Source organism: Colobus angolensis, unplaced genomic scaffold (assembly GCF_000951035.1).
Source record: "Colobus angolensis palliatus isolate OR3802 unplaced genomic scaffold, Cang.pa_1.0 Scaffold4, whole genome shotgun sequence".
Lineage (NCBI taxonomy): Eukaryota > Metazoa > Chordata > Mammalia > Primates > Cercopithecidae > Colobus > Colobus angolensis.
In genome coordinates this window covers 6,906,791-6,932,602 of record NW_012117376.1, presented here as the reverse complement: position 1 = coordinate 6,932,602, position 25,812 = coordinate 6,906,791, and the positions used below count along the sequence as shown (strand labels likewise).

General features: G+C 45.5%; 1 protein-coding gene across 1 annotated transcript in view; it reads right to left on the bottom strand.

Moving 5' to 3' along the window:
• Nucleotides 1–25,812, bottom strand: part of CSMD2 (CUB and Sushi multiple domains 2) — a 621,011-nt gene that overhangs the window by 77,744 nt on the left and 517,455 nt on the right. The window contains exons 40-44 of the mRNA XM_011955655.1: nt 23,917–24,033; nt 20,515–20,724; nt 14,743–14,931; nt 11,537–11,714; nt 10,076–10,221 (exon numbers count right to left, since the gene is read on the bottom strand). Coding sequence (XP_011811045.1) covers nt 10,076–10,221; nt 11,537–11,714; nt 14,743–14,931; nt 20,515–20,724; nt 23,917–24,033 — 840 coding nt within the window. The remainder of the gene's footprint in view (nt 1–10,075; nt 10,222–11,536; nt 11,715–14,742; nt 14,932–20,514; nt 20,725–23,916; nt 24,034–25,812) is intronic.

The following is a 25,812-nucleotide window of genomic DNA, read 5'->3' as shown; positions in this document are numbered from 1 at the left end:
ACTCTGGGGCAGGGGACATCCAAGGCTGACTCCCTATTTCCCATCACACACACACACACACACACACACACACACACACACACTTACCACGTTGATGGTATCCCACTGTATCTACCATGTTATTGCTATAGAACTCTGGGGCAGGGGACATCCAAGGCTGACTCCCCATTTCATTTTGTGAATACCCTCCTTCTTCCCCTGGGGGGAAGAGGGTGAGGTGCTGAGAGAGCGTAGCCAGATTCTGGTGTGTGTGAACATGTGAACTGCTGGGTGGTGGGCAGCTGCTTTATTAATGTTAGGCAGCAGTGGGCTCAGCAGCAGCCATTGTGAGCAATGGTCCCTATCGTCTTCCTGGGAACATTATTACTCAAGCTGCTGGGTGTCCTGGATTGGCCTTTCATTCTTTCATTTGAAGCTTTTATTTATCTATTTTTTTTTTTTTTTTTTGGAAATGGAGTTTCGCTCTTGCTGCCCAGGCTGGATCCCAATGGTGTGATCTCGGCTCACAGCAACCTCCGCCTCCTGGTTTCAAGCGATTCTCCTGCTTCACCCTCCCGAGTAGCTGGTATTATAGGCACGCACCACCACGTCCGGCTCATTTTGTATTTTTAGTAGAGATGGGGTTTCTCCATGTTGGTCAGGCTGGTCTTGAACTCCCAACCTCAGGTGATCTGCCCACTTTGGCCTCCCAAAGTGCTGGGATTACAGGCATGAGCCATCACACTCAGCCTCATTTGAAACCTTTAAAACCAAATTAGCTTAGGAAAAAAAAAAAAAAAAAACGTGAGCTCACATGGTTCATTTGAGCTTACCAAAGGACTGAGGCTCTGCTTTTGAATTTGGAGTCCATGCCCAGCTAATATTGAAATGCCTTCCTTCGCCTTTGTTTCTTGCTTGTATCTCTTTTTCAGAACATCACAAGGAGTGGTGAGTGTGGTCTAGGGTGGGAGTCCATAATCACTGTATTTTCTTGTGATGCCATCACTGAGTTTTTAAAATCACCTGCTTTTTTTCCACACTGAACAATATAAAATAAACATTTCCCCTAAATCAATGAATTGTATTCTACATGAATGATTCTTTTTCTTTTCTTTTTCGAGACAGGTTCTCATTCTGTCACACAGGCTGGAGTGCAGTGGCACAATCATAGCTCTCACTATAACCTCAAACTCTTGGGCTCAAGTGATCCTCCCACATTAATCTCCTGAGTATCTGGAGTCCACACCACCCAGCTAATTTTTTTTTTTTTTTTGGTAGAGGCAGAGTCTCATTATGTTGCCCAGGTTTGTACATGAATGATTTGTAATGACTGTATCTTTCCCTCTCGCTCTCTCTCTGAGCATATATTTTAAATTTATAATAAACAATGTCTTACTATTTTTACATTTAGATTATTTCTAATTTCCCTGTTATAACATATCAAGCAATATTTTCATGCAAATATCTTTGCATAATTCCCAGAAGTAGGATTACTGGGTCCTAGGTTGTATTCACTGGGAACCTTTGGATGTAAATAAATCAATTCAGGCTAGAATAAGCAAAAAGCCTCTCAGAGAAGAGAACTCAAGAGTGGATATGCAGCCAGACTTCACAAAGGTAGAGGACAAGGAACTGAAGGGCCATCAGAAGCCAAGGAAATTTTTCCACGTCTCAATCATTCTCTTTCTGCACATAGGATTGTTCTACTTTTTGGTCCACATGGAAAGTAGAAGAGCAGCAATCCATTGCACTTGGATTTTTATCTTCTCTTTTCAGGAGATGGGTCCAGGTAAAAGTAGAATCTCTTGGGTCCTATTTCAAGTTCCCAAGAGAGAACATCTGACTGCCCCTGCTGCAGTCAGCTCAGGTGTCCACCTCTGGTCCAAGCTTCTGTGGCTGGGGGGCAGGTGTGTGCATGGAGGGGTGTCACAATGTAGAAACAGCTGCCAAGTGCCCAGGGGAGAGGGGCAGTTAAAGAGAACATTATGAGTGGCACAAGCACCACAAAGTGATTTGAATGTGTAGCTAACCATATTGTGCTAAGGTTTTGATGTGCAATTCTCAAACCACCTATCACTAAGTGGGCATCTTCCTGCAACCTTCCTAATTGGATAATCACTTAAAAAATTATCATGACATACGTGTACACTCATGCTCTTAGCAGCGTTATTCACAAAAGCTAAAAGGTAGAAGCAACCCAGCTGTCCATAGAGGGATGAACAGATGAACAAAATGTGGTCTATACTAACGTTATTAATAAATATAGACCACATGTGTGGAACGCTATTCTGCCTTAAAAAGGAAGGAAACTCTGACACATGTTATAACATGGATGAACTTTGAAGATATTATGAATTCTGCATTTTTCTTTGATTGTTACTGCTGTTGTTTACATTTGCCCAATATAATCTCTGGCCATCCTTTTATCTTTAAACTGTATCACAGTGTCTTAGTCATGTTCCTGGTATAGAAAATATAGCTGAATATTATTTAGGTTAATCTAAGTGTATTAGTCCATTTTCATGCTGCTGATAAAAACACACCTGAGACTGGGGAATTTACAAAAGAAAGAGGTTTATTGGACTTGCAGTTCCACGTGGCTGGGGAGGCCTCATAATCATGGTGGAAGGTGAAAGGCATGTTTCACATGGAGTCAGACAAGACAAGACAGAGCTTGTGCAGGGAAACTCCCATTGTTTACAACCATCAGATCTTGTGAGACTTATTCACTATCACAAGAATAGCACGGGAAAGGCCCGCCCCCATAATTCAATTACCTCCCATCAGGTTCCTCTCACAACATATAGGAATTGTGGGAGTTACAATTCAAGATAAGATTTGGGTGGGGACACAGCCAAACCAGATCACTAAGAGTCTTTGTTTGTTAACAGGAAATTGAACTTTAATAAATTTGCATTTTTCATTATAATTGAATGATTTTATTCCACTGCTTTATCTTATTTTCTGCTTGCTGTATCTTTGTCCTTGAATAGTTTGCTTTGTTTTCTGCCTTTTATATTTGGATGATCTTTTACATGTTTTTTCTTTTAGTGATTTAGAAGTATTCTATTTTAAATATATTAGTGACTAAAATACATACTCAAAATCCTTATTTCTGTAGTGATCAAAGTCAACAATTGGAAAATAAATATTGATTTCACCTTCACAAAAGATAAGGACATTCTCTTATTCCTTTTCCACCTTCTTGCACATTTATTAATATAAAATAATTATTTTTAGTATTTTAGGAATTATTGTATTTGCACTGCTTTGAATTCATGTTTCCATTATTATTTAGCTTTAAGTTTGTGCTTAGCTAGTATCAACACTTCCCATTTTTATCTTTTCTTTTATTCATCTTATCTATTTTGAGTTATTGGTGCATCTGGAGTTCATCCGGGAGTTACCGTCAGCTGGAGTTACAGTCCAGCCTGAGATAGAGTGGCACTAATTGTAAACTCTTGGATCCCTGCAAATAACAATTTCCTGCATTCACACGTGAAGCCCCCAACTTTTTCTCCCCCTTCAACATCACCTCCTTCATTTTCTGTAATCTACTGTCAAAAATTAGCCTGAGAGTTGTCTGATTTCGGTTCCCTTGAGCTAACTTGCTCAGCCTGGATTCTTGTAGATTTCCCCTACTCCTCATCCTTATAAGTTGAAAAAATTGCCAGCTTCTTTTTTATTTTTCTTGGTATACAGAGAGCTCCTTTATATACACAGGTTTTCTTTCATCTCAGAAAAGTTTTATCATTTCCATTTTGTTCCTTTCTTCCTGAATGCTTGTTATCAGTGTCTTGGCTCTTTGTCCACTGGTTCTCCTTATTTCTCATCTTCTATCTTCTATCACTTTCACGCCTCTGCCCTTCTCCGTATTTGTGTTGAGATTTTCAGGTTTGTCCTCCCCATCTTTGCGTTGTTTTTCTACAGTGTTGCTTCTTCTCTCTGCTGATTCTTGTGCTGATGAAAATTATGCTATTCTGTTTCTTTTCAGTCTTACTATTTTTTAGTATCTAGTTTCCCTTGGAAATAAAAGTTTTCATTTGGAGCAGCCACAAAGGTATGGGAGAAGTTGGAAGTATAGTGCAAAAATCTTTTTCCATGAATCATTTGCTAGTAAGTCGCCAGCATGATGCCCAACAACCCCAGAATATCTCAGTGTATTTCCTACAAACAAGCACATTCTCCCACATAACCACAAAACAACCATCAACATTGGGAAATTAACAGTGACATATTACTGCCATCGAATCTTCACATCTCATTCAAGTTTCACCTGTTTTTCCAATAAATTCCTTGAAAATTTATTGATCCAGTTCTGAATCACATGTTGCATTTCATTGTCATGTCTCTTTGGTCTCCTTTAGTCTGGAATGGTTCTCATGTCTTTACTTGACCTTCAGGACTTTTACACTTTTGAAGATTGCCCGTTGGGGAGTTGACACTATGTCCTTCAAGTTAGGTTTGCCTGGTGGTTCCTCTTGATTATGTTCAGCTTATGCTTCTGCGACTGGATAATCACAGAACTGATGTTAGCTTCTTCTCACTGCATCCTCTCAGCCAGGGTATGATTTCAATTTGTCCCATTATTGATGAGGTGGGTGTGTCTTCCAGTCTTCTCCACTTCTTTTTCCCTTTGTTATTATTGTGTGTGTGTGTGTGTGTGTGTGTGTGTGTGTGTGTGTGTGTGTGTGTGTGGTGGTGGTGGGTAGTCTGAAGTTATGTAAATATCCCATTCCTTAAAATAACTTGTAATTGGCCGGGCGTGGTGGCTCATGCCTGTAATCCCAGCACTTTGGGAGGCCGAGGCAGGCAGATCACGAGGTCAGGAGATGGAGACCATCCTGGCTAACATGGTCAAACCCTGTCTCTACTAAAAATACAAAAATATTAGCTGGGTGTGGTGGCGGGCGCCTGTAGTCCTAGCTACTCAGAGGCTGAGGCAGGAGAATGGCATGAACCCAGGAGGCGGAGCTTGCAGTGAGCCGAGACCGCGCCACTGCACTCCAGCCTGTGCAACAAAGTGAGACTCCATCTCAAAAAAAAAAAAAAAAAAAGTTGTAATTAATGTCTGTGTGGATACACATAGTATTTTGCTTGATTCAATAGGTTACCACCATTTCTTGCTATTTTAAAAGACTTTGATTCTCAAATTATTCCCAATATGGTCAGTGAGAACCCCTCCAAGCCAGCTTCTATGTCCCTTTGACATGTCTCCATCATGCCTTGGGCATTTCCTTACTTTCTGCCATAAGACATTCCTGGCTTGTCTTCTACTTTCTCTGCCCCAGGCTTGGGATCAGCCATTTCTTCCAGAAAGCCTGGTCCATTGTAGCAGAAAATGTTGTTTAGGAACCAATGCCTAGATTCAGGGACTAATGAGCTAGATGTGCTCATTACTATTGAAGAATCACTGCTCTGAAGCCTTCTCAGTAGAAACAGCTAAGAAATGTATGTGCATACACACATGTACTCATACATGCCCCACCCACACACTCATATTTTCTTCCATTTCTCTACACATTGAAAACCATAAGCTCACACTGATACATCCAATTCAAATTTAATGCCATTGGGTATATTATAATTTTTGCTCTCTATATAGTTCTAACCCTCTTCTCTGACAGTGAGACACCTGCCTTCTATTGTCCTTAAGGTAGTAACTTATTTGATCAATAACCCATCTGGAATCAAGGTCTCATTTCTGCTGACCTCTCCCTCCTCACTCTACTTGGGCTCTGACTTCCTTTGCTGGGCTGATCCTTCTCTGTGTGGATGCCCGACTTCCTCTGCTTGGGCTCCAATACCCTACATAGGTGTCTGCTCATCCTGCGCAGAGCTCTGACACCTTGTGCCAGCTCCATCCCTGTACAGATACCTAAACTCCAGCTGCCCGTGCCAGGCAGCCCATCAGTGTGGCTCCCCCCGACACCCCGGCCTCAGCTACAATGGTTCACACTCCCTCTTGCCTGACAAGTATGGATGCTGTATTAGTCTGTTCTCACACTGCTAATAAAGACATACCTGAGATTGGGTAATTCACAAAGGAAAGAGGTTTAATTGACTCACAGTTCAGCATGGCTGGGGTGGCCTTAGAAAATTTACAATCATGGGAGAAGGAGAAGCAAACATGTCTTTCTTCACATGGCAGCAGGAAGGAGAAGAATGAGAGCCCAGCGACGGGGGGAAGCCCCTTATAAAACCACCGGATCTCGTGAGAACTAACTCACTATCATGAGAACAGGATGGGGGAAACTGGCCCCCATGATTCAATTATCTCCATCTGGTCCCTCCCACGACATATGGGGATTATGGGAGCTACAATTCAAGATGAGATTTGGGTGGGGACACAACCAAACCATATTAGATGTCTTTGCTTTGTCCCATCTCACAGCTTTAGGACTGAATCGTTCAAGGGGGGAAGGGAAGAGATTTAGCTTTCCTTTTATTTATCTCTTGGCCAGACCTTTCTTTTCATTTGTGTGCTGTCTGAACATTTCACCTGTTATTTGGAGTCCATGTTATCTAGATTTATACTAGAAGAAGATGCTTCCCAAAATTTATTTCTATTACTTCTAGTTCCTAAACCATGTTTTTTTCAAGGGCATTTTTCTCTGTAATTCAAATTTCATGTTCTAATTTTTAATGTTATAAAATATTTCACAGGTCTCCTTAAGGTATTTTTCCTTTTTCTTATTGATCCTCATATGAAAAGAAAGTTCCTTAGGGCTGTTTGCCTGGAGAAAGGCAAAAATTCTTTCCCCAACCCCACTTTCAGTGTCCACTTTTTGCAAGTCTAGCTCCTTTTTTTCTTTAGTTCTTATCTTGAATATCCACTCTTAGGTTTTCCACAATTACTTTGCATGGGATTCTCCAAGTTTTTGTTTACTATCTTATCCTTTTATGTCTTTCGTAGCATTGGTTATGATTCGCAAAAATTTTGTCCTCTTAATTACTCATTATCTCTCTCTCCTTGGAGCAGGAAAGCTGTCTGGGGAGCAGACATTTCACAGAGCAGGAAGCATGAACACACAGTAACACAGGAAAGCATGCTCTGCTTCCTCACAAGCATACAAGTGAAATGACATTTCATGCATCTACCAGATTGGTAGAAATGTAAAGTCTGCTAAAACCCAGTGTTTTCAAGGATGTAGAGCAATAGGAACTCTATTTCAGTTGCTGGGAAGAGTGTAAATGGTTATAACTGCTTCTAAGATAAATTGGGCATTAACTAGTGAAATTAAATATGTGGATATTGACAGTCTCACAACTCCACATAGACATGTACTGAAGAGAAACCCTTGTACGTGTTCACAATAAGGAATAAGCAACAATGTTCATATTGCTTGAAATGAAACAACTTAAGTGTTTACAGTAGACTAAATACATTGTTACATTTTCATGCAATGAAATCATACAGCATTGAAAAATGAGTTAAGTACAGTCACATGCACCAACATGAATTTCAAAAACTAAATTTTGAGTGAGAAAAGCAGGTTGCAGAAGAACATTTATAGAATGATTGTCTTTACATAACAGAAATAACATGCAAAATTAAACAACATATTTTTGGAGACACACATGTGGAGTAAAATAAAAAGAAAAGCAATGAATGATTAACCAAAAGTACAGGATCATGGTTAACTCTCAGGGTAGGGTAGGGGAATGTGTTGAGGAAGGAACAGAGCTTCCAAGGCTTAGGTGTTCTTTGTTTTAGGCTCAATGATGGTGTTCATTTTATTACTCTTTAAACTGCACGTACGTGTTACATATACTTTTTATATGTAGGATATATTCCACAACTTACCAAAAGTTCTATGAGGCATGGAATGTGCCTCTTTTGCTCACTCATCCCCTAGTCCAGTGCCTCTCTCACTTGAACCTGCTGATCTGGGCACAGCAGTTCCTCCTTTCTTGCCCCAGACCCTTGCCTGCTCCTGTGGTCAATGAAGCCTTGGGCTATGGTCTAAGCTGGGAATGAATGGCTGTCTTAATCCATTCAGGCTGCTATAACAAATTACCATAGACTAGGTGACTTCTAAACAACAGAAATTTAGTCATCACAGTTCTAGAGGCTGGGAAGTCCAAGTTGAAGGGACTGGCAATTTTGATGTCTGGTAAGGGCCTGCTCACTGGTTCATGGACAGCTGTCTTTATGCTGTGTCCTCATGTGGTGAAAGGGGCAAATGAGTTTCCTGTGTTTCTTAGCTCTTTCCACTGAGAAGGCTTCAGAGCAGTGATTCTGTAGGTCTCTTTTATAAAGGCACTAATCCCATTCATGAGGGCTCTGTTGTCTGACCAAAGGCCCTACCTCCTAATACCATCACCTTGGGGTTTAGGATTTCAGCATATGAATTCTGGGGGGACCTAAGCATTTACACCATAGCAAGGGCCTTATGTCTCATCTGAGAGACGGAAAGAGCACTGTGCCCTTAGGCAAGCACTCTCACTGAAAGACCTTACTGAGAAGAACTTGGAAATAAGGATGGCCTGGGGCTGTGCTGAGCCTCCTTTACCTGGTTCTGGTACAGGTGAGGGCTCAGGAATAGGAACAAGAGACCTGGCCTAGCATCAAGGTAACTTCACACCAAGACTGTCAATATCTAAATATAATACAAATAATCACGACAATGATGACTATTAGAACTATAATTTACTGATCATCTTTTGTACTCTGTGCCTAGAGCTAAGGATTTCCAAGCATTGTTTCATTTAACTCTGGGAGGTTAAGTACTTATATTATTCCTATTTTGTGCATAATAACATTGAGGCTCAGAAAGGTGAAACAACAGACACGATTACATAGCTTGTATGTGTCAGAGCCAAGGTTTGAACCTGTCTGTGACTCTGAAGTCCATACTCTATCACTCTATAGGAAAGTCACAAGTCAAAATGACAGAGCCTTAAAGCCTGGATCTCATTAGTGGAGCGACAGGTGTGCCCAACAAGAGGGGCATGGGAACTGAGCAGATGGAGAGGGCAGTGTCTCATTCCCACATTGCACTCACCCTGGATGATAGCTCCTGGGAATGGCAGTCACAGCTGCTTAGGCTCTTTACATCCTTGTTTCTCTCTGTCAGTTTCTGTTTCTTTCACTGCGGCTTTCACAGTCTTAGTGTTTCTGTGAGTGCATGCATGATGTAGTAACACTGTATAGTCACACCAGAGCAGATACTGTAGCAGATACTGCAGGGGCTGGGTTCTGTTTCCAGTTCTGTCTACATGGTTTTGGGCAAGTACTTGAGCCTTCCTTTGCCCCATTTCTTCATTTGTAAAATGGGGGTTAGGATATTTGCCTTACTACCTCACAGAATTCTTACAGGTCACAAACTCCAAACCTGTAATTCTACAGGTGAAGAAACTGAGGTCTCAAGTGGGGAAGGGACCTGTGCAAGGTTTCACACAGCTGGCCCCAGGTGGAGCTGGGAATAAAATCCAGCTTTCCTGATTTCTGGTTAAAATATCTGCAGTGATCTGTAAATTGCAAATATGTGCATCATTCCATAGAAGGGCACAAGTCCGCAGAGAACATTCTGTAAGTTTCTCTAGGCAATTCCACTGTAATAAAAATGAGGAAATATCCAGATCCCTAACTTGGGACTTGTAGAAGAAAACAGGCTGCCAATAAAGACATACCTACCCTGAATTGTTCATACTCTTCCTACTCGAAATCACAATGCCTTCATTTGTGCACAAAAACACAGTGTTCCTTGAGAGGTCAGCAGAGCCCTAGATCCCTTTGGAGAGGGAGAATGTGCTAGAAAGTGCTAAGGGACAAGCTGGGGCACAGGTATAGGGATGACTCAGCCAGTGAGTTGATGTGAATGAGTGGACTTGGCACCAAGGATTGGGCTTCTGTGCCTCTCTGCCCTGGCAGTGTGGAATAGGAGGAAAACTTGCATTTACAGAACCCTGCACTGAGAGCTCTCACATAGGCTAATACATTTAATTCTCATAACTCTGAAGACACTGAGGCTCCAAGAGGTTATTCAACTCACTCAAGGCTACTTGATCTGCAAATGGTGGAGCTGGGAGTGAAGCTCAGCCTTGACTTGAAAGCCCGGCCCTTCCCACCAGGCCAGGTTTCCATACTGACCGGAGAAAGCTATGGCGAAGATTCCCCCTGTGGCTGCATCGCGGTGGAACTTGAGCAGGACCTGGTTGGATGAGCTATGCACTGTTTTCTTGGCCATGCTCCGGGTGAAGACGCCAAGCCGTGGTGCTGTTTGCTGTGGCCCATCCCTGTACATAGGAAACAAAGTCCTGGCATGTCACCAGTCACCACAGCTGCCTGCTCCACTTGGTGCCATCGGTGGCCTTAGGACAGACCTGGAGTGGGAAGCTATGATTCTTTTTGTAACAAACTCCCCCACACCTCTCCCAACCATTCCCAACTTGGTCTCCCAACATAGTTGATAGAATCGGTGAAGCTCACACTGATTCTTCATTCACCTGATTCCTCACCAGCCCAATGGGCTCCTGGGGAAATTCAAGCTCCATGGAGCAAGGGTGTGGGTCTTACCACAGGTCCTCTCAGTCTGGGGCAGCACTAGGACAGGGCTGAGGAGCTGGTGTAGGAACCTGCTGCTATGCACACTGGCTCCATTTCCTTGTCTTCCAAGCAAAGAGTATACCCACAATGCCTTCTGGGGCAAAGGATTTCTTCCCTGAAACCTTATCTAACCCCTCCTATCTGTTCCTAACCATTGCTTGGAAATCATGCTGGAACTTAACCCCGGGCAGTCTGGGAATTTTGGAAGAGAATTCCCCTAACTCCTGATGATTCCCAGAATGGCAGTAACCACCAAACGAAGGAATTTAAAAATTATGTGCTCTTCCGAAGATCCAGTGGTTTGGGAAGAAACTGTCCAGGAAACTGCACATATCAAATGCTAATTTGTATTCCCAATTTAAAATTAACTCTTGTTATATATAACTACATAACTCAGAGCTGAGCTGTCCAATTCAGCCACTGCCAGCCACACATGGCTATTTACATTTAAATTACCAAGATTAAATTACATTTAAAAATCAGATCCTCAGTCATATCCAAATGCTCTGTAGCCAGTGGCTACCATATTGGCCAGCATACACAGAGAACATTTCCATCACTGCAGAAAGTTCTGCTGAAAAGTGCTGGCTCAGAACCAGATGACCAATGGGACATCACAAAATTTCACTTCAAATCTCTTCAATTAGTCTGGGTGGCTTAGCCCAGGTACATGTAGAATGTTGGTTTGAACTCTGGAAATACTAAGAAAAGTCTGTGTACTCACGCCTACTCCCATTAACACACCTATTGGTACTTTCCCTGGCCCTGGCAGAGCTGCAGGCTGGGAGCCACTGCCCTCCCATTCCTCTCCCTTCAAGGAGCCATAATGGCCCATTGCAGCTGAGCCCCATTCCACTATGTTTATTTGAAACCCAGGAGGCTGACAGCCTTTAAAACCACTCAGCTCTTGGTTTTTCTAAACCAATAGGTAACTGACTGGTAACTCAGTGTAGAACCCCACTAATACTCTTATCTAATTGGCTGTTGACATGGCACCTGGCCTACCAGATGGTGATGAAATCTCCAGAGGGCTCTGTCTGCAGCAGGCTGAGGTTGAGGTGGACGCCATGGCCAATGGGCACGGTGATCAGCCAGACACAGTCCTGGGAGCTGGAGTACGGGCTAGGGAACCCCGGGGAGTACACAGTGCCGTTGGAAGAAGTGATGTTCCCGCCACAAGGGACTGCCAAGAAGAGAACACAAACATAAGTGCGGGGCCTTGGTACCCACCTAAGAATTCAGATGGCTTCATGAGGAACTCCCAGCTCCTAGAACTAATCATCCTGTCAGGAAGGTCAGGTGGGATGCGGGAGGGGAGGCCAAAATGACGATGGCCACACCTGTTTCTACCCACCAGTCCCACACAGAACACCTTGGCTAGCTCTCAACTGTCACTGCAGGCCCCTCTGTGTGTCTGCCTCAGCTTCCCTCTTTCTCTTTCTTATGAAGAGAACTGCCAAGAAGAAAGGATGCACTGAAGCTGTCCCCTTTCCCTTCCCAGGAATGGGAGGAAGCAGATGTTAGGGTCAGAGCTGTAGTGCTTTTGCTGGGAAGAGCTAAGAAATTGGGAAAATCTTTCTTTCTTTGATCTGCTCTTTCTAGAATGGTACCAGTGGTCTAGACTTTGAGTTGAGGGTTCCTGGGGTGAGGCTAAGGTTGGGTTCAAATCATAGCTAAACCATTTATTGAGCAGATACTCTTAGATAAGTAATTCAGCCTCTCTGAGTCTCCATTTCCTTGCCTGTAAAATGGGACTAAGAATACCTCCCCCATAGGATTGTGGTGGTGATGAGGTGAAACAATGCAGGCAAAATGTTCAGCCCAGGCCCCGGAAGAGGAGGCATTTGCTATGTAGATAAGATCCTCTCTCCTTATCTTCCTGTTCCCCAAAAGCAACACCCAATTTTAGTCTCACTGATTTAGACCTCAGGCAGGGGGATGAAGAGACTTTGACACCTTCATGGTATTCAGAGTCAGTCACCAGGGAGGAAAACAGACAGGGATGGTGGACAAAAATCCCCAAACACCATGGTCCAGACTAATGAGTGTCATAGCTGACATGGGGCATCGAGCAGACATCTGGATGGGGCAGACCAGACTGAGGGAGAATCCCAATAGACTCCAAGCAGAGGCCAGGGGTCCTGTGAACGTACATCCCGAAGGTGGTGCACAGGTACATGCCATCCCTGTTACATAAGCTGAATATCTCCTGGGTGCCACGCACGGCCTGGGAGACAGTGGGGAGCAAGGTACTCTAGTTCTGTCCCAGGCACGCACACTACTGGGACACAGCCAAACACACCAGCATCTGTAGCACAGGCTGGACCATGTCATCATCGTGAATGCCACAGGGGTGTTTGGGGGAGCCTTGCATCTGGTTTTGTAAGAAAGGAATTTTTTTGTTTGTTTTTTGTTTTTGAGACGGAGTCTCGCTCTGTCGCCCAGGCTGGGGTGCAGTGGTGCGATCTCGGCTCACTCCAAGCTCCGCCTCCCAGGTACACGCAGTTCTCCTGTCTCAGCCTCCCAAGTAGCTGGGACTACAGGCACCCGCCACCACACCTGGCTAATTTTTTGTATTTTTAGCAGAGATGGGGTTTCACCATGTTAGCCAGGGTGGTCTCGATCTCCTGATCTCGTGATCTGCCTGCCTCAGCCTCCCAAAGTGCTGGGATTACAGGCGTGAGCCACCGCACCTGGCCTTGGATTCTTGGTATAATTCACATTTATACTGAGACCTAAGGGATGACTAGGGCTAAGTAGGCAAGGTAAGAGAGAGGAATGCTGTATGGGAAAGGAACAACATATCCTAAGACCCAGAGGCAAGAAAACATGGCACATTGGAAAACAAAGTATTTCAGCTTAGCTGGAACATAAAATCTATAAGAGTAGAGCATATGGGAGGTCAGCAGGGACTAGGCCCTAACCTAAGGGTCATGTGTGCTATATCAAGCGGCTTAAAATTTGCCATAAGGGACATGGGAGAAAGCAAGAGAGTATGGTGTCACAGAAGCCAAGGGAAGAAGGTTTCTGAGGAAGAAGAGGAGCTTCTGGCTCAAGCCAGCAGACTGAGAAAGTGCTGCTCTTTTCTCTCTCCCATGATGCCATAAAAAGACAAACAAGGCATGAGAAGGGAAGAAAGCCCACGATGAGGCTTGTTGCACAGCACGTGATGGGCCAACAGTTGCGGAATGACCCACTGGTTACGTACAGCAGAGCTCTGAAAATCTGAAAAATGAACTGAGGCTATAATAGTTTTAGAAATCACGGTTTTACATTCCAACACCAGAACGGCTCAGTTTCACAAACAAGGTCCCTCTTTCCATCGAGAGTTAAACTGAGAGTTTGAGTCTGAGAGTGAGCCATCTGTGAAATCCTTCAGCTCTTGTGAAATATGGATGAGAAGTTCCATTTTACTGAGGAAGAACCTGAAGCTCAGAGAGGCAAAGGGGTTCGAGTTGGAGCCTGGGGTAATCTGATCCCAGACCTGGGGCACTCTTTCCTGGGTTATTGCCCTTGCTAAGGCTTCCTCTTTCAAGACAAATTCCTGCCTCTCCTCCAGGAAAATGCTGGGCTGCCAGCATGAACAGGGAAGGCAAATGGAACTGAAGTGTGCAGATGAGGGTGGAGGCAGCACAAGCTCTTGGTCACCTTCCATCCCAGTTCTGGGGAAGGAAGAAGACCCAAGGAAGTGCCACCTCCAGCTCCCTGATAGATCAACTCAGGTCTCTCCAGTCCCGTGTAGAAGGAGAGTATAACGGAGCAGGGAGGGGGAAGATGAAGAGGGGAGCAAGAGAGTTCTTAGAAAGAGGCTTCATTCTCTTCTCCCTTTGGGCAGGTGCCTGGATTAACTCTACCTCTCTAGCCCTCAGCATACATTGGGCTCCCACTCCCTCACGTGGAATCTTCCCTTCCAGTGGGGGTTCTCCAGCGTGTCAGGGTGGATCTTCCCAAGGGCTGGGTATGTCTTCCTCTTGGCTGTGGCCTACATCTCCTCCAGGTCCTCCCTAGTGCTGGCCCGGAGCCCTGTCACCAGGACCCTCTCCGTGGAGAGGCTGGACCACCACACCATGTCAAAACAGGATGGACCATGGTTTGCCTGGACCTCCAGCCCTGGAGATCCCACGGAGCAGGCAGGTGGAACAGGGGATCACTCTGGACCAGTCTCTACGAGCACCCCAGGAAGAACTGCTGGGGATGAGGGAGGGACATACCTTCACACTTGGGCAGGGGGTGGTCCCAGTTCCGGTTGGTGCCATGTTGACACGTGAGGACAGGATGGCCAGTCAATTGATACCCTGGGAGGCACTCAAAGGTCACTGATTGTCCCACGTTGTAGCCAGCTCCCCTCACAATGCCATTGGCAAAGGGCTCTGGGTCTGGGCACTCTTGAAGTTCATAGGCTGGAAAAGATTGGGAGAAAAGGTCACTTTATTCTCTCCGACCAGAAAATAGGAGTGGCAGAGAGCATAGTGGTGAAGCCTCAAGACTTGGACTCAGATGGACCTTTGTCATGTACGAGTCGTTGGCTTTGGGTAAGTAATTTAACTTCTGTATGCTTCAGTTTTCCTGTGTATAGAATGATTATTTTGAGGACTACGTAGGATAACACATACATAGCTCTTTCCACAGTACTGGCACATGGTGAAAGCTCAGTAAATAGTATCTATTATTAGTAATTCCGTAGGAAAAGAAGGCTCAAGGAAGACATTGCTCAACTGAACCCATATTCACTGAGCGCTAGCGGGGGCCAGGCGCTGCCCTAACTCCTTTCATGTTGCTTATCTCATTGAACCTTCACAACCAGGATCAAGTTCCCAGACATAGGAAGCGGTGACGGGAGGAGTTGAGTTGGTTCTTTCCAACTCCAAGAGATCAAAACCTCTCAGGAAGGAAGAAATCTGGTGGGAGTAAGTCAAATCTGTGGCAAGGAGAGAAGCTTTTCAGAGGGAGTAGCTGGGCTACGGGACGTGTGACTGTCATAAAGCGAGTCCCTTCAAAGAGCAGGGAAGCTGCTTCCATGAGAGTGGGTGGCCTGACTCTACAGGAGATGCCTCCATGGAAGCAGCTGAGGTCAGTCCATCGGGGAGAGGCCAGTGAGAGATTCCTGAGCAAGGCCTTTGATGAACTGGGTCCACAGGACACAGAACAGCCTTCGTGGCAGTAACTGGGTCCACTCCACTCAGGAAATTGGCAGTGGGAGGGGAAAGAATGTTCCTACAGTGGGAATCCTCAGTGGAAGTAGTTGGGACCGGCTGGATGCTCCTTGGAAATAGATGTGTTTCTCATACGTAATAACAATGTCAATAACGCAGATCTCGAAGCTAACATTTCCTGAGTACTCACGTGATAATGCTGGCTGTGTTTCCATTCAGTACCTCACAGGGAAGTCTCAGGGGGAGGAATTGGGCAGGTTTCCCTGGGAAATCATCGAGGTAATTGGATGTGCCAAAAGCTGAGCAGCCACATGGGTGGGGCGGCTGCTCAGCCCCAGGACAGGCCTGGCCCGGCCCTACGACACGGGGGTTTGGACCATTTGGCAATGAAAGTCTTAGCGAAAGCAGGGGCCCTTTTGCCCAGGGAGACAACCCAATGGGATGGGTTGGGTCTTTGCAGAAAGGCTCAGGGTAACCATGTGGACCTAGAGATGGGGACAGAATGAAGGGAGTGGCTGTGTGTGAGAAGCCAGGAGCAGCCTTGATGAGAGCAGTTGGGCCTCTCCTACAGGAATCATCTCCAGTGGAAGGATCTAGGCTCTTCAAAACGACAGAAACTTCAGTGAGAGTACCTGGACACTGAGAGAAACCTCAGAGCCTGTTCCCCTGGAAGAAGCGTCAAAGGGAGAGGTTGGCCATATAAGGCAGAAATAAACCCTAAGAGGAGGAAGCATGAACTTTCCCAAAGCAGGACTCCTCGGGGGGCAGGTGGGCTTGTTGTAAAGGGACACAAGTGGTGACAGTGGGAACACACTTCCAAACAGTGCCACAATCAGGTAGACACCACTTCAACCAAAATGCCATTATTTTAAGACATGAATAATGACGATGCCTAGTATTTGGGGACAGTTGTACGTCTTAGCTATTTCGCTAAGTTCTTTATAAACAGAACCCTCCTGAGAAATTGTCACGGAACACATTAAGCATGTAGGACCGGGAGGCCTGGCTAGGAGTTCTTTATGCTTTCCTCTAAGAACTTGATGGGAATCTTTACTCGAAGAAGAGAAAAGAAGACCCTAGCATGGGAAGTGCAGAGTGTCGATTGGAGGAATTTTGAGAAAGAGTAAAGGGTTGGACTTCTAAGGAAAGTCGAGGGGCCATAGAGAGCTGGGTCTGTCTGTCAGAAACATCCTCAGTGGGGATAAATGACTCATTCATGAAGCTGGGTCTTTCCCCAGAGAGAAAACCTGGGGAGAGTGGTCAGAGCTTGCTTACAAGGTGCAACTCCATATGGCAGAGGAAGGTGTAAACGGAGAGTGTGGGCTTATGGTCAGGGAGAATTATTTGGGCCTATCACAAACGATGAGGTCTCTGTGGGAGTATTTAGGCCTCTGGCCCTAGAGACAACCTAGCCCGAGAGGTTGGGATCGCCCCGAATGAGAAGCCTTAATGGGGGTGTAGCCCAAGTCTGAGGGGGGCAGGTGCCCCAGCGCCATGTGTGGCTCCACAGGAGTCCTTGGGACTGTGGCAGACAGGTGAACACTGAGGGAGTAGCTGGGCCTGGGACTGAAGGCGAACATCCAGGCGAGTCCTGAAGGTCACACACTTGTGGGAGGAGGGGGCCCATTACGGGGTGGAAGCCCCGTTGGACGTTGCTGTGCCTCTCACACGTTGGGCCAACTCCTGGTGAAGGAGCTGGGTGTCTGAAGGCAACTCGCTGCTCCCTGGCCTCCCTACACAGGCAAAGTCTTCAGAGGAGGACTGGGCCTCTGGAGGCTGCAAACCTCAGCAGGAGAGACAGGCCCATCCCAGGGAGGGACGCTAGCCCCGAATGTTGGCTTGTCATCCAGGAAATCTCAGGGGGACAGCGGGGCCCCTTGTGCAGGGTGGCCATAGTGGGAGCATTTCCCAAGGTAGGGGCTGGGGAAGCAGGGTCGAGTGAGCCCAAGGCCAGGGCTCTGTGGGGGTAGTCAGGCCTCTTCTGTTGGGGGAGTCAATGGAGAATCTGAAGCGGCCACACAGGGACAGTTTTTACAAGGACAAGTGGGCTCATCACACGGGGAGCACAGCGAGTGGCCGGTCCCATCACAGGGATTCAGTGGCACGACTGTGCCTGTTGTCTAGGGTTAAGGCACAGTGCACGGGGTGGGCCCAAGTGGGCTGTCCCTGGCACAATGGTGGCACCACCATTCCTTATATTTATCAGAGAGGGAAGGTCTCAGGGAGAGAGCACTTGGGCCTGGCAGGGGTGCAAGGGGCTGAAATGTGTCTCCCGAAACTCCTATGCTTCACTCCCTGTGAATATGACCTTATGGGAAATAGGATCTTTACCAAACTTATGGATATTAAAATGAGGTTACTAGGGTGGGCTCTGATCCAATATGACTGGTATCTTTATAGAAGGTGGGAATTTGGAGACAGAGGCACATGAAGAGCACCAAGTGAAGATGAAGCCAGAGGTCAGGGTGATACTTCTAAGAGCTGAGAATGCCAAGACTGTCATGAACTACCAGAAGCCAAGGGAGGGGCCTGGACAGAGTCTCCCTCACGGGCCTCAGAAGAAACCAACTCTGCTGACACCTTGATCTTGAACATCCAGGCCCAGAGCCATTGGACACTAAGTTTCTGTTGTTTAAGCCACCCAGTTTGTGGTACTTTCTTATAGCAGCCCTAACAAACTAAGACACAGGGAATGCCTTGGGGGAAGGCATTGCATCTGACTCTGAGAGGACATATTTGGGACCAAGTCCCTCCTGTGACATCACAGCCATCCGTAGCATCATGACCTGTTTGACAGGTACACACCTCCCAGATAATAGGCACAGACATCCTTGGGCAAGGCTGGCCTCTGTGATGAGCCTGCACACACCTTCCCTGGGTGTGTGGCAGCTGTGCTAACACCAGTGAAGTGGCTCTGTCTGGGTGTAAGGCCCAGCTTCTCCTGAGGCTCCCTCTAGGTGACAAGCCCAGCCACACTCACCAAAGTTTACCCTGAGACGGACCCTGGAACCCTGAAGTCTCCTGTAGAACTGATTCAGTTGCACCCACCTTGTGGGATGCCCTTTAAGGCTTTCCCTAAATGACAAGCCCAGTCCCCCCTCAGTATTCTTCTCTGGCAAGGGAGGAGCTCCATCCACACCACATTATTTCCAGAATAAAGAAGTCAAGTCTCAGAAAGCTGCACATAGGATGGTACTCTTTATATAGAAAACATGCTCAAAAAATTTTATAAAATGTTACATAGTTTTCACAGGTACATGTAGCATACATATATCCAGGCCTGGAAAGGTCACACCTAAACAATAGTAGCTGTTTCTGGAGAATAATCCTGGGTTTGGAGGCTGTAGACAAAGAGCTTTGGCCTAACTTGTAAGGTTTTAATTTCTTTCTTATATTTTTCTTTTTTAAAACAAGATAAATATGTTTGTAAATTGTTTGTTTAATTAAAAATTAACTTTAAAAAACAAAATTACAAAACTATAGTATGATCCAATTTTGGCTAAAAATATAGCTACAGCAATATATATACTGCAAAAAGGGGGGACTATATATTGAATTGTTGAAAATGTGTATCTCTGCATAGGGTAGTGATGGGGTGGGATTATGGGAGGATTTTGACTTTCTGTCATGGGTGTTAGGGCCTGAATATTTCTGTCCCCTCAAATTCCTATGTTGAAACCTAATCCCCCATGTGAGGGTATTTGGAGGCAGGGCCTTTGGTGGCCTACCCTCATAAATGGGATTAGTTCCCTTATAAAAGAGGCCTGAGGGAGTTCTTTTGCCCCTTTCACCATGTGAGGATGCAGTGAGAAGATACTGTCTATGAACTAGAAAGTGGGTCTTCGCCAGACATGGAATCTGCTGGCACTGTGATCTTGGACTTCCCAGCCCTCAGAACTGTGAAAAATAAATTTCTGTTGTTTATAAGCCATTTGGCTTATGGTATTTTGTTACAGCAGCCTGAGCTAACACAATGTGCTCATAAAAGTATCTACAGTGTTTAGATTTTCTTTTTTTTACAAACATGAATTAGTATTGGGAAAAAAATCTAAAAATATTTTTAAAAATTCAGTGGAAGAATCTGAGAAAGGGGTTAGAACAAATGCTTCAGTCAGTCACAATAAGGGAAGCATCCAAGTGAGATGTTGGGCTTACTCAGGACCACCATGTACAGTTGCACAGGTTGGGCACAATCTCCACATCCACAGGTGATGGATGGTCCACAACACAGGGGAATCTGAGTGTAGATGGGGCTCTTTCCAGGGAATGTCCCGGAAGGAGTGGGGCCTGTCATGGCATCCCACCTCAGGGAGGTAGAGCTGTGGTGAGTGTGGTTGGGCCTCACAGGAAAACCTGCTCCTTGTGCAAGCCTTAGAGTGCCCTTGGGACCATTACTAGAATCCTCCATCCTGTCATAGGAAGAGCTTTGCTGACAGTAATTGGGCTTGATGTGCAGGAAAGGACCCTGGGCAAGTAATTCAGTTTATCAAGCCTGAAGGGAAGTGACCGGCTGGACACTTGGGGATACCCGAGAAGGCACAGATGGGACACTTGCCCAGGGATAGCTGTACAGATTGGGAGCCTCAGAGGGTGCTGTTGGGCCTGCCACTCTTGAAGAGGCTGTGGGAGAACTTAAGCTGCCAAATGAGATTAGATGGCCGTGGGGGTCGGAGTGATCTGCCACCAAAAGGAAGCTTCCCTGGCTGGGCCTGCCACTGCAACCCACCCCTTCTGGTGTTCTGTCTTCCCCATGGAAGGCTGGGAAGGTGGGTGGTTGGGGCAAGAGATGGGGATAGACAGAGAAGCAAAGGCGGTGTTCCTTGTCCTTACCCTGATACTCCAGCTTGAATCCTGGCCGGTTCTGGGAGTGGTCGCTGTGGAAATACACGGTGGTCTCGTGGGACGTGGAGAGGAGGGAGCTCGGAAGCTCATTTCCACTGAATCTTCCCATCATGCGGCTAGTCTCATAGGGGCCATTCCGGATTTCGATGTAGTCGTGGTTGGGCTCGGTGGAGAAGTTCAGGAACTGGATGTGAGCTCCTGGGAGCAAGACAGAGGCAGACAGTGCCCAAAGCAACACAGTCCTGCCTCAAGTGTGCTGCCTCCTGGAAGCAGCTCCTGCCAGAGCCATGAGTCCTGGCTATTGATTTCCCACCCAGCCTAGGCTCCTAGAACAGGCTTTGGGAATTGCCAGTCCAGTCAAGTCTCTTGTCTTTGACAGGGCTGAACTTAAAAGTGTATTGTTCATTCAAAAATAAAGGCATCAGTCATTTCAGAGCTCCACTGGAGTTCATTTTATTTTGTTGAAAACAAAGTTCAGGGTCAACACTTGTTTTAATTTATGATTCATATGTCCAATATCAGCATAAAGATAGTTTTGCTAGAATAAACTTTTCATTTAAAAATAACACTCCCCATACTTAATCAAAAGACATGACCTTCAATACTGCTGTTTTCTAAAACCCTTATGATAATTCAGAAACATAGGGCTTAGAAGTATATTTTGTCCCCTCGGTTCCATAAAGAAGCCAAACAAAGTTTACACTTTGGGATCTTAGTGAGTTAATCAAGACCTTCTAGCAACCTGACAGGTTAAATACATCTAATTAAGTTCTTAATGTACATATTAATATACTGTTTCAAGAACAAAGGTGGGAACATTAATGTTTGCTTACTGATAAGATTTTTCAAAATTAGATCACTATGGAAAATGTTATTGAAGAAATATATTTACTGAGCATAGGAAAAAGCCCATACTGCATTGCTAATTGTAAAAATCGGAGGACAAAATAGTATGCTGTATACAATTCTAATTTTTGTATTATAAAACATGGAAGAATATTAATTCACTTGCTAAGAATATTTGCTGGGCATGTGTTGTACATCAGGGCTGTGCTAGGCATTGTACAGAATGAGCAAGATCAAGAAGGTCCTTGTCTTCATGAGACTTACATGCTAACGGGGGGGGGGGGACTAAGTCATTAGTGATTATCACTGCATGATGAGATTATAGATGGATTTTCATTTTGAAAATTGGCTTATCTGTACTATCGAATGAGCTCAGAATAAGCACGAGTGTAATTTTTTTTAAAAAACAAAATAAAGACTTGACACTTAATGTTGAAGACCTTTCATCTCCTGCCCTGTTCCATTCCCCTCCTGCCCTCCACAGAAGCAATCACATGAATTTGGAAGATATCCTTCCAGTTCATGGTTTTGAATTCTTAAATATGTATCTGGGTTTATGGGTTTTCAACATTTACATAAATATTATACTGTACATACTTTTTTTTTCCACATAATATTGTGTTTTTCAAGGTCTAGCCATGTTAATATACAAAAAGATAGTTCATTCATTTTAACTGCATGTTAATTCCATTTTATGAATTATCCAGTCACACAGTTCACTCCCCAATTCATGAACATGTAGATTGTTCCCAAGTTGCAGATAATTTTGCGATTTTTTCTTTCTTTTTTTTTTTTGAGACGGGGTCTTGCTCTGTCACCCAGGCTGGAGTGCAGTGGCACGATCTTGGCTCACTGCAAGCTCTGCCTCCCGGGTTATGCCATTCTCCTGCCTCAGCCTCCCGAGTAGCTGGGACTACAGGCGCCCGCCACCACGCCCAGCTAATTTTTAGTAGAGACGGGGTTTCACCGTATTAGCCTGTGATGAGCATCTTTGTACACATTATCTAAGGAGACTCTACTTTTCATTCCACCGCCCAGGCATCGTCCCCTTATACAGGAGCACTGAGGGCTGCATGCTCACCAAACGGGCTCTTCAAGGATGGCGGAATTTCTGACTTGAGCTCCGCGGAAAGAACTGGACTGTGACCGCCATCTAGCGGAGCAGCATGTAGCTGCAGCAGCTCTTTACAAGCTGAGACCAGGTACCGAATTAGGGACCTCGGCAGAATCCAACATTAACTTGAAAGCAAGGGATCCGGGGACTCTGCGACTGGACCCAGCAGTAGCTTCTTCCCTGCAGCCTGAATTAGCACCCAGAACTTAGAGATGAAAATGGTGGCTGAACATAAGGACTTACAGGGAAAGCCACCTCATTCACATTTCTGTTTGCCTTTGGATGTTGCCCTCCCCACCTTCTATCATCCTGGTTCTGTCCCAAGACTGGATGCAGAGGTATAGGGTCTCCCAGATCCTCTTAATGTCTCAAAGTCTGGAGTCTCCTAAGGCTGCCGAGGGTGTCATCGCTTCACACCCAGTTTCCTTCAGAAGATGGTACTGAACATCTTTCAGAGGGTCACCAAGCTCTCTCCTCCCCTCCAACCAGATTTAGAGAAGGCCAGTTAGACTGCTTTTTCCCAAAAGCCCCTTCCCTAATCTCTAATCACACTCCAGGCTGAATAATGAAGGGTAAAATGGGAGATCTTCATTTCTGGGGCTCACAGACTGGCATTCAGGGCTGTGCGGGCATAATCCCCTTGGGACATTTCATTCCTAGAAGCAGGGCAATGGCTGGGGCAAGATGACCCATGTGTACAGCCCATCAGTTCCATGTAAGAACAAAGCCCTCGTCCCTTCAACGGAGACATTTGGGGTTAAATGATATTCCCAATGCATAATACATGGATCACCAGCAATTAAATTTTGTACCCACACTGATGTCCTCCACACCCTGACAACCTCCCATGCCTGGCATACTCGAGCTCCAAAAACAAAACAAAAAACAAAAATAACCCCAAACAAACAAACAAACAAACAAAAACCTTCCCAATCTCTAGGCCAGCTGGAATGTGCATATGAAGAAGAATGTAAACTGGATTTCACATTGATTTGGCTCAATTTAATTAGGATGATAAATCAGACATTTGAGTTAAAAGTACAACTTGAGGTCCAATCTCTGTACGACAGATTTCCCCCTCATTTTTTAAAAAAAAATCCCTGAGTAATTAATTTTTAATTTTTAATATCAAGTGATACAGTGTTAGGTATAACCCGAGTAATTTCTCATTCCACATTCCTGGATTTTAGTTTATGGCTCAAATAATAATAATGGCAACCCCTAAGATTTTTCTCCCCCTGTATGTTAATCTCTGCCATTCTTAATTGGTCTTCACAATTGCACAAGAGGTCAATAGTTGAGAAAACAGAGAGGCAGAGTGCTAAACAGGCTTGGCCCAAGGTTGTGCTAAGAGATTTTGGCAGACAGTGGTTTTAAGCTCAGGGGTCTGGGCATGAAGCCTGTCTCCTCTGGGGGTTGCAGAGACTTACCAAAGCCCACGGGCAGTGCTATTTTCCAGGAGCAGTCCATGTTACTGGGGTAGTTGCCTGGGAAGCCGGGGCTCAGGATCACCCCCTCCATCTCCTCCACTGTTCCCCCACACTGTGCTGTGACAATGAGATGAGACAGAGGGTCAGGACAACATCAAGGGTTGTACAGCGCCCTGCCAATGTTTGGAAGCTCCCTTCAAGCAGCAGTTTTTAAGCTTTCATGAGTCATAAAGCCCCTTGAGAATCCAAAGGAATCTTCTTAAAAGACTGTGCCCATGGGCAACATTCAGTATATACATTCAGGAAGGGAAGTGCATTCTAGGACAGCTTAAAAGTCCACAAGCCCAAGTTATGGACCCTTGACCTTGAACATGCCCTTCACAGGTCAGTTCCCTGGTGAGGATGTGCAGGAAAAGTGAGGAAGTTCTGTGCCAAAAGAAGTCCGATCATTTCTTACCCTATCCCCCAAATCTCCCTCTCCTCACTGCCCAATCCACTCTTCCAAGACTGCAGAAAAAGGATGAAAGAAGGCCCAGTCCCCACTCTGTGCCCAGCACCATGCCAGGCTCTTCTCAAATATGTATTTCAGGGGGCAGGGTGACGGGCAGGGGAGGCTCACCATGATCCCATCCTCAGAAAAGTGACTGATCAGTATTTCACAGGAGCCAACCATCAGGCTGTCTGAGTGACCCAAGGGCTTAGGGACATCTGATATGCCAATCAAGGTGAGTTCAGAGTCATCTGAGGATGCAGGGCTGGGGTGCTCCTGCAGTCTGGTTAGTTGACATCAGTTCTTTTCTTTTGCATCTTATCAGGAAAAGGTTGTGTGAACAGAAAAGGGCTAGCCAGTCTTAGACCCAGGGAAAGGATGGTAGAACAGGGATTGGCAGGTCCAGGCAAGTGCTTTCTGGGGAGAGGGCAGCTTGGCAAACAGACCCAAAAACAGTGCAGAGTAGGCTCCAGCCTCAACTGCCTGGGTCACCATCCCACCTTCACTCCCGATGGGATCATGGGCAAGTTCAAAACCCTCCAGAACTTGCTTTCCCACAACTGTAAAATGGAACTAGTGACAGCACCTATTTAACAGGGTTGTTATGAGGTCACATCAGAAAGGACTGCATTTTACTTAGGACAAGGCTGGCATGTGTTGTAAACCCCCAAAGAACAGCAGCTGCCGTTAAATGAATGGTTTCCATGGCAAGGTCTTTGTAGTCTCTAATGGGGGAAAGTGCCTTGGGCTGACCATTCATATTTCTGACCTGCTCCACAGATGCCTATGCCCTACGCCGTGGTGAAACCACAGAAGAGAAACGCTGTCGTGCTTGAGTGTCACTCCCTTACCTCCCTGCACTTCCTAGTGCCCAAGGTCAGCCTTGAAGGGCACCTCACAGTCGACTGGGCACCAGAGAACCTTAGGTTTCCGTTCCTGACTCTGCCACTTCCTTTTTAATCCTAAAAGACTGAGATTTCTTGTTTGCAAACTGAGGGTAATGGTACCTCCCCTGAAGGGCTGATATGAGGAAATATGAAGCTCCATGCCTAGCATATAATAGATATTAAACAAACGTGCCTTTCTTCCTTGCCTAGATGGACCAGAAGCTTCTGAAGGGGAGATGCTGTCTTTTCTTGTGTCTACTGATCTGCTCATCACTGCTGTAGCACAGGGTAAGGGACGAAGCCAAGTCCTTGTTTCACACGTAACCCTCAGCATTTCTTTTTCTTTTTTCTTTTCTTATGTTTTTTTTTTGAGACAGATTTTTGCTTTGTCACCCAGGCTGGAGTACAGTGGTACAATCTTGGCTCACTGCAAGCTCCACCTCCCGGGTTCAAGTGATTCTCCTGCCTCAGCCCCCTGAGTAGCTAAGATTACAAGTATGTGCTACCACATCTGCCTAA